We start from the raw sequence: 16,081 nt of genomic DNA on the forward strand, positions 1-16,081 counted from the left end.
CCTCCTTCTTCTTCAGTCCAAGCAACTGAGCCACTTTTTTACCACTTTCTTCTGCAGATTGGTCTAATGATTCTTTCTCCTCCTTGCCATCATCTTTACTGTTCAATACTCTACTGTCACTGTCTTCATCTTCCTCTCCATCTGCCAACTTTGTAAATTCCTCCTTCTCACCACCAAAGAAGTCTTCATATGTCACTGTATCCTGAAATGTAAAAAAATCTACTAATAAAAATATCCAACCCTATAAAAGTTTTAGGAGTGGAATAACAAAAATCAAAAGCTTAACACTATCAACGTAAACAGTGGAAGTGATTGCAGTCAACACTATTAATAAAAATGCATACACTGTACATAAGATTCCTTTAAGGATCTCAATGAATCTTATTCATGTGTACTTTAGATTGCCAAGATTTGATAAACAAAAAAATTGAGCAAATAAATATTAAATAGTAACAATACACTGTATGAAAAAAAATAGAGGAAAAGACTGTAACAAAAAATTATGCAATGCATCATGCATGATCTATGCTCACCTGATGTTCATATTCCTTTGTCCTTGACGTTGACTCAATAGCAATATTCCACAAAAAAAAAAAAAAAAAATTCCCATTTTCTTCCCTTCATGGGACATTTGGTGACTAATGGTGACTCAAGGAGTGGTTTCCTGCCCTTGTCCTGCTCCCTCTCAAAGTTGAATTGAGTATCCAATCTCCTTAAAACCATTAGTCAATGGGGAGGAGGGTAAGCATACATATAAACATCAGGTGAGTATATAATAAAGAAAAAAAATATTAAAATTCTATTAATTTCTCTGAACCTTACCTGGTGTTCATATTGCTGTCTAATATAATCTGATGAAAATGGATTATGAAGGAAAGAGAAATGACAAATTTGGAAATTATTTGTAGTGATTTATAAGGATTATCCTTTCAACAAAGCTGAAACTAGCCATAAGACTTTTTAGCAAGGTGGAACTAACCTATCGCTATTTAGCGGCAGGGGGTAGGAGGGGGAGCCAGGGTACCTGGCTACCCCTCACACACACACTTGTGTATTCAGATCCCTTTTTGATTGCAGGCAGGACTTATTGGGTGACAGGTGTTGGTGGGACAATTTGTATAAATAACTACAGGTTTGTATTAGTTATGAAAAATACATATTTTTTTCAAATTTGTCATTTGTTCCTTTACTAACAAACCTTACGTTATTTATAGGAATGACTCACCCTAATGAGAGAGTAAGTCCTGACCAACTGGCTGCTCTTTGACCCTGGGTTTCCCATACGTGCTCTGCGGGTAATAGAGAAATTTTGACCCCTCGCAAAACTAGGATTGCAAAGCTTGGTTAGCGGCCTGACCAATTTTGGTGAACGTATGATGCTAGCAGTGTAACTAGTCTATGGAACACATTCTCAGAAATGTAGGAATCCAAGAAGTAACCAAAGCCGTTACCAAATCCCACCACGCCAGGGGATATGGGGCCGCAACAAGCTTTATTAATTTCTACTAGGTTACACAGGGAAAACAGTTACACCTGCAGACAGGAGAGGTCAGCTTTGCAGAGTACTCTAAAAGGTATTGCCCCGAAGAGGGGGAGAGGATGAAGGAAAGAAAGAGCCAGTAATTCCTTGCCAATCATCCCTGGCTAACTCTGCCCTCACCATCAGCTACTTGTCCATCAAGGACCTGTTATAAACCACATATTGTGTAGCCACCACAGGGGTAATGGAAAATGTATGCATGCTCCTGTGGGTTACATCTTGCAGGAAGGGTGAAGTGAAGGTCAGAAATGCTTTCACATTACAACTGGCATGGTCTGCATCACAAAGTAGCTGCTGCTAAGCATTATGGGCAAATTCCACTCAAAGACGTTATGAGCTTTGGGTCACCTCTAGGAGGAGAACAAGAGGAATTCAATGACTGGTATATGACCAAGTGTGTCCCAGTCACAAACGAGATCATTAAGAGCCTCCTTTAACCCTCCTAGGGTTAGCTAAGCATGCTGAACCTTTGGAGTGAGCTATTTTATTTCCCTCGAGGTGTGATCTTCAATTTAAATACTGGCGTGAGGAGAAGTACTCAATGAGTGGTATATGACCCTGTGGGTCCTAGTTAGGAATGAGATCCTGATAAACCTCCCTTGACCCTCCTAGGGTTGGCAAAACGTGCAGAATCCTTGGGGTGAGTTATGGCATCTTCCTCAAGGTATGGCCTCAAGTTAATCACTTGAGTAACAGCCATTGATCACGATGTGGAGGATATCCTGTCAGGAGGGCTTGAACCTGAGGTTCAAGGTGTCTGGAAAAAAGTTAGATGTTACTTGGTTCCTTGCCGTGAGTGAGAAAAGCTGAGAGCAACTCATAGGGTACACCTACTCTCTTGGTCGAGGGCAACACTGGCGAGACCTGTCCTCGGGATCAGGAGACGATTTGCTTTCTAGGTCTTCGAGGGGGGCTACCCCGGGACCAAAAGAAGCAACACGTGTCCTATAGAGGGGCTTCATTACCCAGCTACGAGTAAATAGGCTCGAACTCTGTGAAGAACGATGATTGAAGACGAGGGAGAAGGTAAACACTTCCGGTCTGAAGGAGATGCTCAAGGAACGAGCAAAGGTCTTCTGTTGCATAAGTCTAAGAGTGGGATTCCTCTCAATGGCAATTTTGAGGGTCTATTACTGTAATAGCACCCTTGAAAAGAGAGACAGACTTTACCCGATCCTAACCACGGAGCATCTAGTCGTAAATGAAGTCCTTAATGGGTTCTCCGATGTTGTGGACTTGTCACCATATGTGACGTGTATATTAGGCAAGACGAGACGGATGGGCTAGCCAAGTATCTTAATGAGACAAGACTGCCGACGAGACCTGCCTGGTGGCGGGGAGAAGCCTTTTTTCTTTTTCAGAGGAATTGCTCATAGGAGGGAGCCCAACAGGTGAAAGCAGTCTTTCTCCCAAAGGAAGAAGAAGGCCACTGCCTGTCACTATATCCTGCTTCCCGCAGGAAGGCCTCTAAACAGAGGCTGTTGGAGGAAGATTCCCACAGATGGGGTGGATTGGATAAAATCCAAGCCTGTAGATAGGATACCCTGAAGGGGAGACCACATAGGTACAGGAAGTGTTTCCCACAAACGGGAAAACAGACAAATCAATGCCATCCCCATGGGCAAATCTTCGTATCATTCGTGCTCTGACCATAGTCCTGAGGACGTGTATGTGGCCTCCCCCTTTTCTTTGATACTTCCATGAGAAACATCAAATCCGGGAAAACCAAGGAGATCGCCTCCCTAGAGGAGATTCTTGTCTGGCAACCTCTTTACCAGGCCAGCCACTTGCTTGGACCTTGTAGAGAACCCGAGGAAAGGACAATTCCTGGTGCTGAAGGGCCTGGGATCTGGTTAGTCCTGAAGAGGTTGAATTTGACGGAGACTAATGCGGTCTTGTCAAACCTTGGTAAGTTTCTGCAGGCTGATGACCATGTCTAAAGAACGGATTTTGAGCAAAGCGAAAAATCTATTTTTGGGCGAGATAGCCATGTCGTCCTGATGGAAGGTTCCTAATAGTAGCTTCCAAGGGATATATGAACTACAGTGATATTCCCAGAGAATTTACCTTTAGGTCTCCAGAATTCTAACTCCTGGCGCGAATATCCTTAAAATTCTCTTAAGGATATGGCATAAATCAGGGGGTGTATATCTTGATACGACACATAGCGATCTTCACCCCGAATAGCGTTTTTGCCTCGAGGGGGAAGAGTAGCAATTTTGGAAGGGGAGCTGATATCAAGGTTACCCTATTTCCCATACTACTATTGAGTATCAAGATGGCGGTCATTCCTTGTAGCACTGAGCATGGTGCTACAGATATAGTAGTTTCGGGAGAGATTCTGCGAAGGCCTTTTCTATAGAAAAGGAGGGTGGGTCCATCAGGACGACATGGCTATCTCACCCGAAAATAGATTTTTCGCTTCGCTCAAAATCCGTTTAATAAGATGGAAGGTTCCTTTAAGTAGCTTCCTTGGGTATATTTGACTACTGTGATATTCCATGAGAATTTGACTTAAGGTCTCCAGAATTCTAACTCCTGGCACGAATATCCTTAAAGTTTCCTTTTAGGATATTGCATAATATCAGGAGACGTATTCTTGACATGCCACATAGCAATCTGCACCCCGAATAGCGTTTACGCTTCGAGGGGGAAAAGTGGCAAAATAAAAGAGGAGCTGTTATAAAGTTACCTTCCTCCGTTACTGTTTGAGTACACAGATGGCGCCATAATCGCCGCCATCTTTATTCCTTGTAGCGTTAAGCTGGTACTTATAGATACAGTATTATTGGGAGGGATCAGGACGATATGGCTATCTCACCCAAAAATAGATTTTTCGCTTCGCTCAAAATCCATTTTTTGGGCTCAGGCCATGTCGTCCTGATGGAAGTTTACCAGAGCATTAATGTATCCGTGGATTTCCAAGTTGTGCCTTAAACCTCAAGACAATATTTCCTTGGTCATCTAGACCTAAGAGACCTTTGACATTACCGTTATCTGTCGTTTCTTCTAATCATAGACTATGTTAGTGCTTCTTGCCCCCTACAGGGAAGTCAAACTAGACTCTGGAAAAAGTCTCGAAGTTTGCATATTTCATATGACCAACCTAGAAATCAAAAGGGCATACAGGTCTCACTGTATGCCTTTAGCCAAAGTTTTTATTTATAAAATGAACACAGGTTCATGTCAGCCACCATAGCATCTGAGGTATATCAGTTCAGCTGTATATCGCACCAGACAAGTTTGTATCTCGTATCGAAACAAGGTAAGCCTAGCTAGAAAGGTTTGTTTCCTTATAGGAACAAAGTTACTACCTTTGTTCAATCTAATTATGCAGAACAATAAGGAATAAAAGGAATGCTCACACATAACTTTATTAAATATGTTTAGAGCGAAATAAGACGCGCAAAACAATTAAACATTTATTGTCAAACAATAAATAAAAATTCAGCATACATTTCATAATATAAAAATGCAAGTGGAATAGAATTTATGAACACAGACAATACAGAATAAATCAGAAATACTTGTTTTACCTAAAAACAAAAATTTTTTGCCACTCAATTGAAAATTTAATAAATTTTCTAATGTCTTTCTGAGAAGTCTGTCTATTTACACTTGTGTAAAAAACACACGGCACTTAATGTTCAGTCTATGTTTCATTACCTTTGTACACTGGAACAGTCCATAATGTCACCTTGGTGACATTTCACTTACCATGTTGCACTATAATGTGCCAACATGTACACCCTTTAGAATTACAGTCCCACAAAATTCACTGTTCCTCACAGCACTAGGTGACAGGTTTTAGTACACTACCTGCCGCCACCACGAATCGTTTTAATTCTTGCACTTGCTTCGCGTAGTGTTTGAAAAACACTCTGGATAACATCCATCAAGTAAACGAGCGAAGGCTCTCGAAATCCATGAGCTGGAAAAAGTTTATGGAAGAAGCAATCTTCCTAGGATCATGACCTGCGGGTGTACTGTCAGGATCTGCTCTGCGAATGAAGTAGGTGATCTTCGCCCTTAGTTGTTTCAGGGATAAGTTTGAGCCCGATGTTTCTCCTTTAAAGAGCTGTCCTGCCCTGAAGTCTGAAGTTCTGCGAAGATAAGACCTTTAGACTCTTCACTGGACACAGCGAGACATCTTCCTTCAGAGGGGATTCTCCAGGGACCCCACCTTTTAGTGGGTAGCTCATTCTTGGCAAGAAACGTTGGGTCGGGAAAGAGATTTAGCTCTCCCGTTTCAGCAAACTGGAGATGGCCCTCTTCCCGAGAAAGGGCCACTATCTCACTAACTCTAGCCCCGGAGGCTAGAGCAAACACGAATATAACTTTTTGAGTCAAATCTTTCAAAGAGCAATTATCGTTGTTCAAACTTGAAGCTAAATGTAGTACTTGATCCAAAGACCATGAAATGGGCCTTGGAAGTGCTGCAGGCCTGAGCCTAGCACAGGCCTTAGGGATTTTGTTAAAAATCTCATTAGACATGTCTACTTGGAAAGCATAAACCAAGGGTCTAGTCAAGGCAGATTTACACGTAGTTATCGTGTTGGCTGCTAAACCTTGTTCATGAAGGTGAATAAAGACAAGCAGAAATCTGTCGAGATTTCCTTTGGATTTCTTGCCTTGACAAAGGCCACCCACTTCTTCCAAGATGACTCGTATTGCTTTCAGGTAGATTTTGACTTATATTCCTCTAAGAAGTCTATACTTTCTTTCGAGATCCCAAACCTTTCCTTTACTGCTAGGGAGAGAAAATCATGAGATGAAGGTCTTGGGTTTTCTGTAATGAAGCGAAGACAGTCGACTTCTGTACTTGTTGAGACAGAACTGGGTCTGGCAAGGGAATCAGCCTAGGCTGTAATTCCAACATTAAAGGGAACCAGTTGCTCCGGGGCCACTTGGGAGCCACTAGGGCTGCTGTTCCTTGAAAAGATCTCAGCTTGTTGAGGATCTTCATCAGCAGGTTGGATGGAGGGAACAGATAAATCCTGGTCCACGTGTTCCAGTCGAGGGACATGGCATCCACAGCATCCGCAAGAGGGTCCTCGTACGAGGCCACGTATCGAGGAAGTTTCTTGTTGTCGCTCGTCGCGAAGAGGTCGATCTACAGTTCCGGGACTTGATGTAAGATGAAGGAGAATGATCTTGCATCTAGGGACCATTCTGATTCTATCGGAGTTAGCCTGGATAGAGCGTCCGCTGTCACATTGCGGAACCCTTGAAGATGAACTGCTGATAAGTGCCATCTCTTCTTTTCCGCTAAACGGAAGATGGCCAACATCACTTGGTTGAGTTGAGGTGATCTCGAGCCTTGACGATTCAGACATCTCATTACCGCCTCGCTGTCTAGAATCAGTCTTATGTGCACTGAAGGGCGGGGGATAATTTCTTCAGTGTGAGGAAGACTGCCATGGCCTCCAAAATGTTGATATGGAAGGTCTTGAATAGAGAGGACCAAGTTCCTTGAACTTTCCGTTGATGAGAGTGACCTCCCCATCCTTCCATTGATGCATCCGTGTGGATGATGAATGAAGGTGGAGGCGGTTGCAGAGGTGTTGACCTCTTGAAGTTCTTGGCCTCCGACCATGGCTTGAGAAGTGATCGTAGACGGATCGGTATTGGTCTTCTTAGATCTCTTCGAGCGTTTGATGCGTATCTTCTCCAGACTCCTGATGCATCTTCTAGCCGTGCTCTTAGCACTGGGTCTGTCACTGATGCAAACTGAAGGGAGCCCAGCACTCTCTCCTGTTGGCGTTTTGAAATCCTGTTGGATTTTAGAAGTCTCTTGACAGATCCCGCTATCTCTCTCCTCTTCTTTAATGGAATGGAGAGGCGATGTGACTGTAAGTCCCAATGTATGCCTAGCCATTGAAACTTCTGAGCTGGAGAGAGTCGAGACTTTTTGGTGTTGATCTTGAATCCTAGATGTTCCAGGAACAGGATCACTTTCTTGGATGCTTGCATGCATTTTGACTTGGATGCTGCCCACACAAGCCAATCGTCCAGATAGGATATCACCTGGACCCCTTGTAGGCGTAGTTATTGAACGACTGCTTCTGCAAGCTTCTTAAAGATCCTTGGGGCTATGTTTTAGTCCAAAGGGCATTGCTCTGAAAGCATACTTTCTTTTTTGTAGCCTGAATCCTAGATAGGAGGAGAGTTGGCAATTGATCGGAATGTGCCAATAGGCATCTGCCATGTCTATGGAGACTGTGTAAGCCCTTTTGGGCAACAGGGCCCTTATGTGTTGAAGGGTCAGCATCTTGAACTTGTTGTTCTCTATGAACTGGTTGAGTGGCGACAAATGCAGAATGACTCTGAGTTTGTCTGAGTCCTTCTTGGGAACACAAAACAGCCTTCCTTGGAATTTGATGGACTTTGCCTTCTTTATCACCCGTTTGCTCAAGAGCTCTCGGGTGTATTCTTCCAGAACAGGGTTGGAGTGTTGGAAGAATTGAGGAAATGATGGTGGAGCTGTCTTCCAGCTCCAACCTAGTCCGTTCTTGATTAGGCTGTGGGCACAGGGATCGAAGGTCCAACGATCCCGTAAGAGTTGGAGTCTTAAGCCTACCGGAAGCATCTCATTGCTTCTGGTTTCTGGAGGGCTTCCGTCCTTGACCGCATCCTCCCCTACCCATCTCTTCCTCTCGAGGGACATCTAGAGGAATCTCTACTTGATCCCCTACATTCAGGGTGAAAGGTCGTGGTCTGCCTCTCATAGGCGGGAGTAAAGGCTGGTGACTGAGTCACTACCTGCTGGGGTACTATCTGGTAGGTGGGTTGGGGCTGTGCCACCATCTGTGGCACTGCAGTCATGGGAAGTTGTTGTTGTCTAGCAGGGTGAGATGGCACTCTTGGCCTCTTTGTCTTCTTTTCAGTTGGGGACCCTCATCCGGGGAAGACTTCCTCTTAGCCGACATGCCCCACTTCTGGAGAAGATTTCTATTCTCCGTGGCAGCCTTGTCGACTACTTCTTTGACCACTTCATTGGGGAAGAGGTCTTTCCCCCAGATATTGGAAGATATCAACTTCCTGGGTTCGTGTTTGACCGCAGCCGAGGCGAGCACGAACTCCCTACAAGCCCTTCTAGCCCTAACAAAGCTATAGAAATCTTTAGTTAGGGTTGCCAAGTGTGTTTTGGCTATGACCATGAACATATCCGGTGGACCTCTGTTCGCTGGCCATTGCCTCCAGGGTCACCTGGAGGGACAGAGAGGGAGCCAGCCTCTCCTTCGTATCTTGTTCCCTACGCAGGAGAAATTCAGACACTTGGGGAGGTTTTCACTAAACTGACGTCCAGCGATATCAGCCTCCAACTTCCCAACTGAGAAGGTAAACTGTATATCCTTCCAGTCCTTGTGATCCGTTGGTAGGGCTAGGAAATGGGGCATACACTCCTCCAGTGTAGGGCAAAGTTTCCCAGCTTCCACTGCCTTAAACTAATTTTCCGGAAAGGGGAAGGCCATTGTTGCTGGAGCAAGAAAAGAGGGATGTTACTTGCTCTGGGCCGGCACCTTAGAATTGGTGAAGCCCCTGTCCTTCAGACTGCTGGCTAGCAAAGCCTGAGCCTTTGTATGGTCAAGCACTATGACCCCCTTAGGCTCCGTCTCCTCCCTGGATACAGGTTCTGCCCTTAGACAAACGAAGCAGTCAGGATAGGACTCAAAGCTGGGCCAGAACTCAATGTCCTCGATAAGGACAGCTCCCAGCTTTTCTGAAATGAAGATCTTGTTGTTCGTTATTGGCATGTACTCGGCATGCCTCCATGGGTTTACCTCGGAGCACGAGGGAAGATCCTTCACGTTAAGTATCCTACGAGACCCAAAAGCCGCTGCAAGCTGATGAATCTCCTTCCTTAGCGCAGCTTCCCTTTCTTCGCTCTTCTTCTGAAACATCTCCATCATAGCTTTGATGGCAGACAGGGTGTCATCCGACTTTTCAGGTTGAGGAGCGGAGGAGCAGAGGACGTAGAGGGCACCGGTTCTGGGGCAGGAACCGACGAAACAGAAACTGTTTCGACTTCATCCTCTTCCGTCTCTAGAGCCGACGTTGACTCCTCATCTCGACCTTCAGCCAGAAGGTCCTTTTTGGTGTCCTCTGACACCTCTGACATCCTCTCATCATCTAGATGGATATCCTTCATCGCATCCGAGACATCCGTATCCACGGCTATCTGGATGCAAGGGATCTCAGGGTGAGGCTGAGGAATAACAGCATCCGCAGATGCATTGGGGAATAGACAGACCCTCATACGCTCACTAGGGAGGTAAGACTCCGTAGCATTCTTCTGGAAGCCACGAACCCATCTGCGCAGCTTGTTCCAAGCTGCATCCCTTGACTCCGTTGTCTCGGGGTTTTCAAAAGCCTCATACACAAAGTCTTTGCACACAGTACATACCTGGGGGTCCCCGTATTTAAGAGGTACCTTGGTGATGGAACAGCAGGAGTGTGTCCTACACTCACTCCAGGTGGTAGCAGAAGTCCCTGCTAGCACGTTGCAGAAGACGCTGCCGCACTTCACATGGTCCTCCTGTAGAGAGGGGAAAATAAAATGAGTATAAAGTAATCTATCTCACTAGATAATCTAATAAATATTATAATAATATTTTCCATTTAATTTTATTGCATATAGCTTAGGATAGATAAGCTAAATATGAATTAGGAAAGACACATACGTGTGTTTCCCGCCCAGCCAATTGCTGTGACCTCCCTCAATATTAACTCTACGGTTATCCTCCTCAAGAGGCCCAGTGTAAGAGTCTAGCCTATAAGGATAGAAGAGTGTAACTAACACCCACTTCCAAAAGGATTAATAATGAGGGTCATTAACAACTGATCATCTATCAGTATATAGAAAGGGAATTCCTTTCCCAATCTTATAAGGTCTCAACAACAGACTGCGCCTGGAGACATAGGTATGTTGGAAAATTTAACTACTGTATACTTTTGTACCATAGTTTTCTGTTTGCAGTACAGTGAACCCTCGCTACTTCGCGGTTCGACCATCGCGGATTCACCACTTCGCGGGGTTTTCCCATAACCCATATATATACATATCGCGGATTTTCCGGAAAATTCGAAAATACCGCGAAATCTGAAGACAACCAAATACGATATTTTGTTACCTGTAATTCCATTAAATTAGTAATATCTGCTCTTACTGATTGTTCATTGCATTACATATGATATATAATTCAGCACAGAAAGAAATAAAACACGAAAAGAGAATGTGATCATACGATAATTCAGTACGTAGTAAAATTAAATCGAACATGAAACGCAAATCAGATGCAGTCATACCATATTAGAATGGTGTGTACTGTAATGGATGTGCTTCTTTTCCATGAATCTTTTGTATGTATACGTACGTAGTACAGTACTGCATCCAATAATATTCTTTGTTGCAAAAATCACAATTCGAATACTGTAAGCGTACGAGAGAGAGAGAGAGAGAGAGAGAGAGAGGCGTAAAATAGCGTACGTAAATTTTTATTATTATTGTTATTATTATTATTATTGTTGTTGTTGTTAATAAAATTATTATTGTTATTATTATTAATCATTATTATTATTATTATTACTGTACAATATTATTATCATTATTTATTATTATTACGGTATTGTACTTAATCTACGTACGTTCAGTGTGCGCGGGACATCTTCTATGAGTAACCAACGCACCATAGTACTGTATAAGACGGGTTGTGATTGGTTCAAGCGCTGATAGATGACGAATCAAAACTCAAGTTTTGTTATCTAGCCTGTGATTGGTGTTTTGCCCGCATCTTCTACCCGCAGCATCAAAGTTCTCGCGGGGCTGCATCGTTCACTTTCTCTTTCCGCGTATTGCTGAGTAGACGTTCTTAAGTTTGTGAAGTTTAATCTGTGCTGTGTGCGACTGTTTTAAGTTGAACTTTTTGTTGAACTTTCTGTTACAATGCCTCCCAAGCGTTCTGCTTCTAGTAAGGCTGGTAGTGAGCCTAAACGCCACCGAAGGATGATGACGATAGCTGAGAAGGTTACGCTTCTCGACATGTTAAAAGATGGTAGAAGTTACGCGGCCGCCGGCCGCCATTTTGGCATCAACGAATCCACCGTTCGCTACATCAAGAAGGACGAGGCGAACATTAGAAAGACTGCTGCAATCACCTTTAGCAGATCAGCGAAGCGAGTCGTTACAACGCGTAATAAAACGATCGTACGCATGGAAGGTGCTTTAGCTGTGTGGATTGCCGACTGTCGGAAGAAGAACATAGCGTTGGATACGAACACCATCCGAACAAAGGCTTTGAGCTTGTATGAAAATTTTGCGGCAAAGGAACCTCATGACGACGATGGCGACCATGCTGAAGAAGATGATGATGTAGATGATCCTCAACCAGGGACCTCCACTGATTCCCAGCGTCAGAAACAATGTTTTTCCGCCAGCAAAGGATGGTTCGCGAAGTTTCAGAAACGCTTCGCCCTGAAAAGCGTTTCCCTGCATGGGGAGTCTGCTTCCGCTGACACTGCCGCTGCTGAAACTTACGTGAACCAGACTTTCAAGAACATTATCGCTGAAGGTGGATACAAGCCGGAACAAGTGTTTAATATGGATGAAACCGGCTTGTTTTGGAAGAGAATGCCGTCGCGAACTTTCCTGTTCAAAGAGGAAGCCAAAGCCTCTGGCTTTAAGGCATTCAAGGATCGCGTTACCCTCGTGATGTGTGGCAATGCTGCTGGATTTTTGTTAAAGCCGGGGCTTATTTATAAGTCGAAAAATCCTCGCGCTTTGAAAAATAAAAATAAGAATCTCCTTCCCGTGTACTGGATGCATAATCAAAAAGCATGGATTACGAAGATGCTGACCTCCAACTGGTTCCACCAGTGTTTCATCCCGCAAGTCCATGAATATCTCTTAGAGAAGGGCTTGCCATTCAAGATCCTTCTCCTTATGGATAACGCTGGTGGACACGCAACTGACCTGTCGCGTGAGGGCGTTCAGGTTGAGTTCCTGCCACCCAACACCACGTCATTAATTCAACCGATGGACCAGGGGGTTATCAGGGCGTTCAAGGCCCTCTACACGAAGAATACCTTGGCGGACCTCGTTGCGTGTGTGGATGCTGCCCAAGATGACGAGGATGAAGATTTCAACTTGAAGGCGTACTGGCGGCAGTACACCATAGCCACGTGCCTGCAGAATATTCAAAAGGCACTTCAAGAGATGAAACCTGCAACCGTGAATGCGAGCTGGAAGAAGTTGTGGCCCGAGATTGTTTACGACGACAAGGGATTTACTCCGTCGGAAATCCAACACTCTGCAATACGGAAATCTGTGCAGTTGGCTGCCATAATTGGGGGTGACGGGTTTGGCGACATGACGACTGAAGACGTCGACGAGTTGTTGGACTGCCATTCCCAGCCCCTAACTGACGCAGACCTCGAAGACCTGACGAAATCGGCAAGTGAGGAAGAGAGTGAGGGTGCCCAGGAAGAGACCCAAGAAAATGTCGAAGAAACGGGCTTAACATTAGAACGGCTTGCCAAGTTCTGCAACCATATGAAGGAGGCGAAAGAAATGTTACAAGAGTGGGACGAGGATATGGTTCGCTCGATGCAATTCTCAAATAAGGTCGATGACATCATGACTCCCTACAGGATGCTCTTGGATCGAAAAAAGAAGCAGCGGCAACAACTTCCGATCACAATGTTCTTCCAGCCTCGCAAAAAAGAGCCAGTTCCTCCTGCTAGTACGCCTTCGGAAGAAATTGAAGAAGTTGAAGAGGTGTCCCAGGAAAAGGCACCTCCGTCTGAAGAGACGTAAAATACTATTATTGACTGCACAGTAGAACACATCATCAGCTTCATCATCATCATTTCTACTGTGCAGCAAATTCATCGCCATCGTCATTCAAGTTTTTCTTGAACTTCTTTCGTGGTGAGTACAGTAACAATCTTTATTTTTTACTTTAACCTGTTTTATAGTTTAGTAATGTACGTACTGTATGCATTAAGTTAAAGGGAAGGTTTTAAAAGTCTACATGTTATAACCTATCATATTTTTTTTGTTTAAAATTTACATTCGTACGTAAAACAATCTCTCTCTCTCTCTCTCTCTCTCTCTCTCTCTCTCTCTCTCTCTCTCTCTCTCTCTCTCTCTCTCTCTCTCTCAAATTGTTTTCCTGCTTTGCTACGTACAAGTACTGTATAATTTATATTTGTAAGGTAACATATTTTGTAAATGCTTTTACTGTAAATACTGTATGTACTGTATCATTATTTATCACTATCATCATGCGCGTTAAATGCCTTGTTTGTTCTGAGCGTGGTTGTTTACTGAGCGTACACGCCGTCGTTTCAGGCGGCGTCATAAAGAAAAAGATTTCATTTGGAAGTCCTAAGAAAAATACGTAAACTAAAACATTGGTAATAAAAAAATCAACATACAGTACTGTATAATCAATATAATCGATGCAAAAACTAACCTATATATGTGTACTGTACACTAAATGAGTTTGTTTCTTCATTATGATCAGAGACGAACGTAAACAAAACATTGGTTGCCATTTTTTATCGTGCTTTTTAGGTGTTTAGGAAACACATGATATAAAATCGCCTTTAATATTTGTGCCTGTTTTAGTTTAGGGTGCTGTAGTACATGCATTAAGTGTTCTGTACATTAAAGGGTGGTTTGTTAACAGTACTACGTATAAGGGAAGGTTTTAAAAGTCCGAATATACATGTTAAATAAATAGGTAAATATGCTGTCACTACTTCGCGGATTTTCACCTATCGCGCCCGCGTCTGGAACCTATCTACCGCGATAAACGAGGGTTCACTGTACGGCATTTCAGAAAAAAAAAAAATTCAGCCACGTGCTAGGCAAACCATCAAGGCACATTTTCCGAAAAATAAACATGTAAATGAATCATTACTCTGTGATAGTTCCTTAGTACGTAGTAATTTTGAAAGAAATGGGAAAAAATGAAAAAATGGCAATCACAGGAAAATCGAACACATACCTATATATACGCCATATCTGGCTAAAAAAAAAGATAGGCATGGGTAGCCAGATCATCTAGAAACACTTTCCAACACTATAAAATTATAAGTTTTGCGACACTACTTGCCAATTCCTTACGATAACATGACTAAGCAAAAAAAATGCAAAACAAATAAAAAGGGGCACTCGCGGAAAAATGCCCAACATTCTAATATACGGCATCTCAGATAAAAAAAAAGACATGCAGGTGTTAGCCCAACCATCAAGGCACACTTTCTAACACATAAACATGAAAAAAAAATCAATAATATACGGCAATTCCTTACTACGTAGTAAATTTTTACAAATACTGAAAAAAAACAGAAATTGGCAACCGCAGTTAAATACCCAATATACCAATAATTACGTCGTATCTGACAAAAACAAAGTCACGCATGGGTAGCCAGATCATCTAGACACACTTTCCAACACTAAAAAAGCAAAAGTTTTTCGACACTATTTGGCAATATCTTACGGAAAAATTACTTGGCAAAAAAATGAAAAAAAATTAAAAAGGGGCACTCGCGGTAAAATGCCCAACATTCTAATATACGGCATCTCAGATAAAAAAAAAGACATGCACGTGTTAGCCCAACCATCAAGGCACACTTTCTAGCACATAAACATGAAAAAAAAATGAATAATATACGGCAATTCCATACTACATAAAATTTTTTACAAATATTGAAAAAAAAACAGAAATTGGCAACCGCAGTTAAATACCCAATATACCAATAACTACGTCGTATCTGACAAAAACAAAGTCACGCATGAGTAGCCAGATCATCTAGACACACTTTCCAACACTAAAAAAGCAAAAGTTTTACGACACTATTTGGCAATATCTTACGGAAAAATGACTTGGCAAAAAAATGAAAAAAAATGAAAAAGAGGCACTCGCGGTAAAATGGTCCTCATGGTGATGAACGACATTTTAACTAAAAAAAAAATCATGCACATGGTAGCCAAACAATCCACCAAGACTTTCCACAACTGATAACCTATACAAGTTGCACCATTCTACGACAATTTCATAATACGTAATAACTTTGATAATTATGCAAATTACCTTAGAAGGGTAAACTCGGTCGCGCTCGACCCCGACGCGTCTCAGAAATCGGGGAAGGAGTACAGCTACAGCAATGCACATCTGGACACTACTAGAGCGTGTAGGGGAGACACCTCCTGCAGGTCGATCACCCACAAATTCAGTCACGGGGGTGAGTCACGTGAGAAAAACCTCTTTTTTTTTGACGCTCGGGGTCGCGTACGACCCACCGTACCTATCCAGGGTTAAGCAGGCCATTGCAGCAGCAACACCTTCTAAAGGTGCGAATATGTTTTCAAGTAAGAGGAGCCACATCCATGAGATGGAGAGACTTTTTCTTCTCTGGATTAAGGACAAGGAAATTGCTGGAGACATGATCACTGAGAGGATAATCTGCTAGAAAGACAGAGCCATTTTTGGTGATCTTGTGGATGCTCAGGCCAAAGCTGATGCAGAAGGG

The 16,081-nt window shown here is 43.1% G+C and overlaps 1 protein-coding gene across 1 annotated transcript in view; it reads right to left on the bottom strand.

The window, feature by feature from the left end:
- The window catches only part of LOC137646046 (U3 small nucleolar ribonucleoprotein protein MPP10-like), a 157,390-nt gene that overhangs the window by 81,982 nt on the left and 59,327 nt on the right, over positions 1-16,081 (bottom strand). The window contains exon 4 of the mRNA XM_068379193.1: positions 2-202. Within this exon, the coding sequence (XP_068235294.1) occupies positions 2-202 (201 nt within the window). The remainder of the gene's footprint in view (position 1; positions 203-16,081) is intronic.

This window comes from Palaemon carinicauda, chromosome 8 (assembly GCF_036898095.1).
Source record: "Palaemon carinicauda isolate YSFRI2023 chromosome 8, ASM3689809v2, whole genome shotgun sequence".
Classification (NCBI taxonomy): domain Eukaryota; kingdom Metazoa; phylum Arthropoda; class Malacostraca; order Decapoda; family Palaemonidae; genus Palaemon; species Palaemon carinicauda.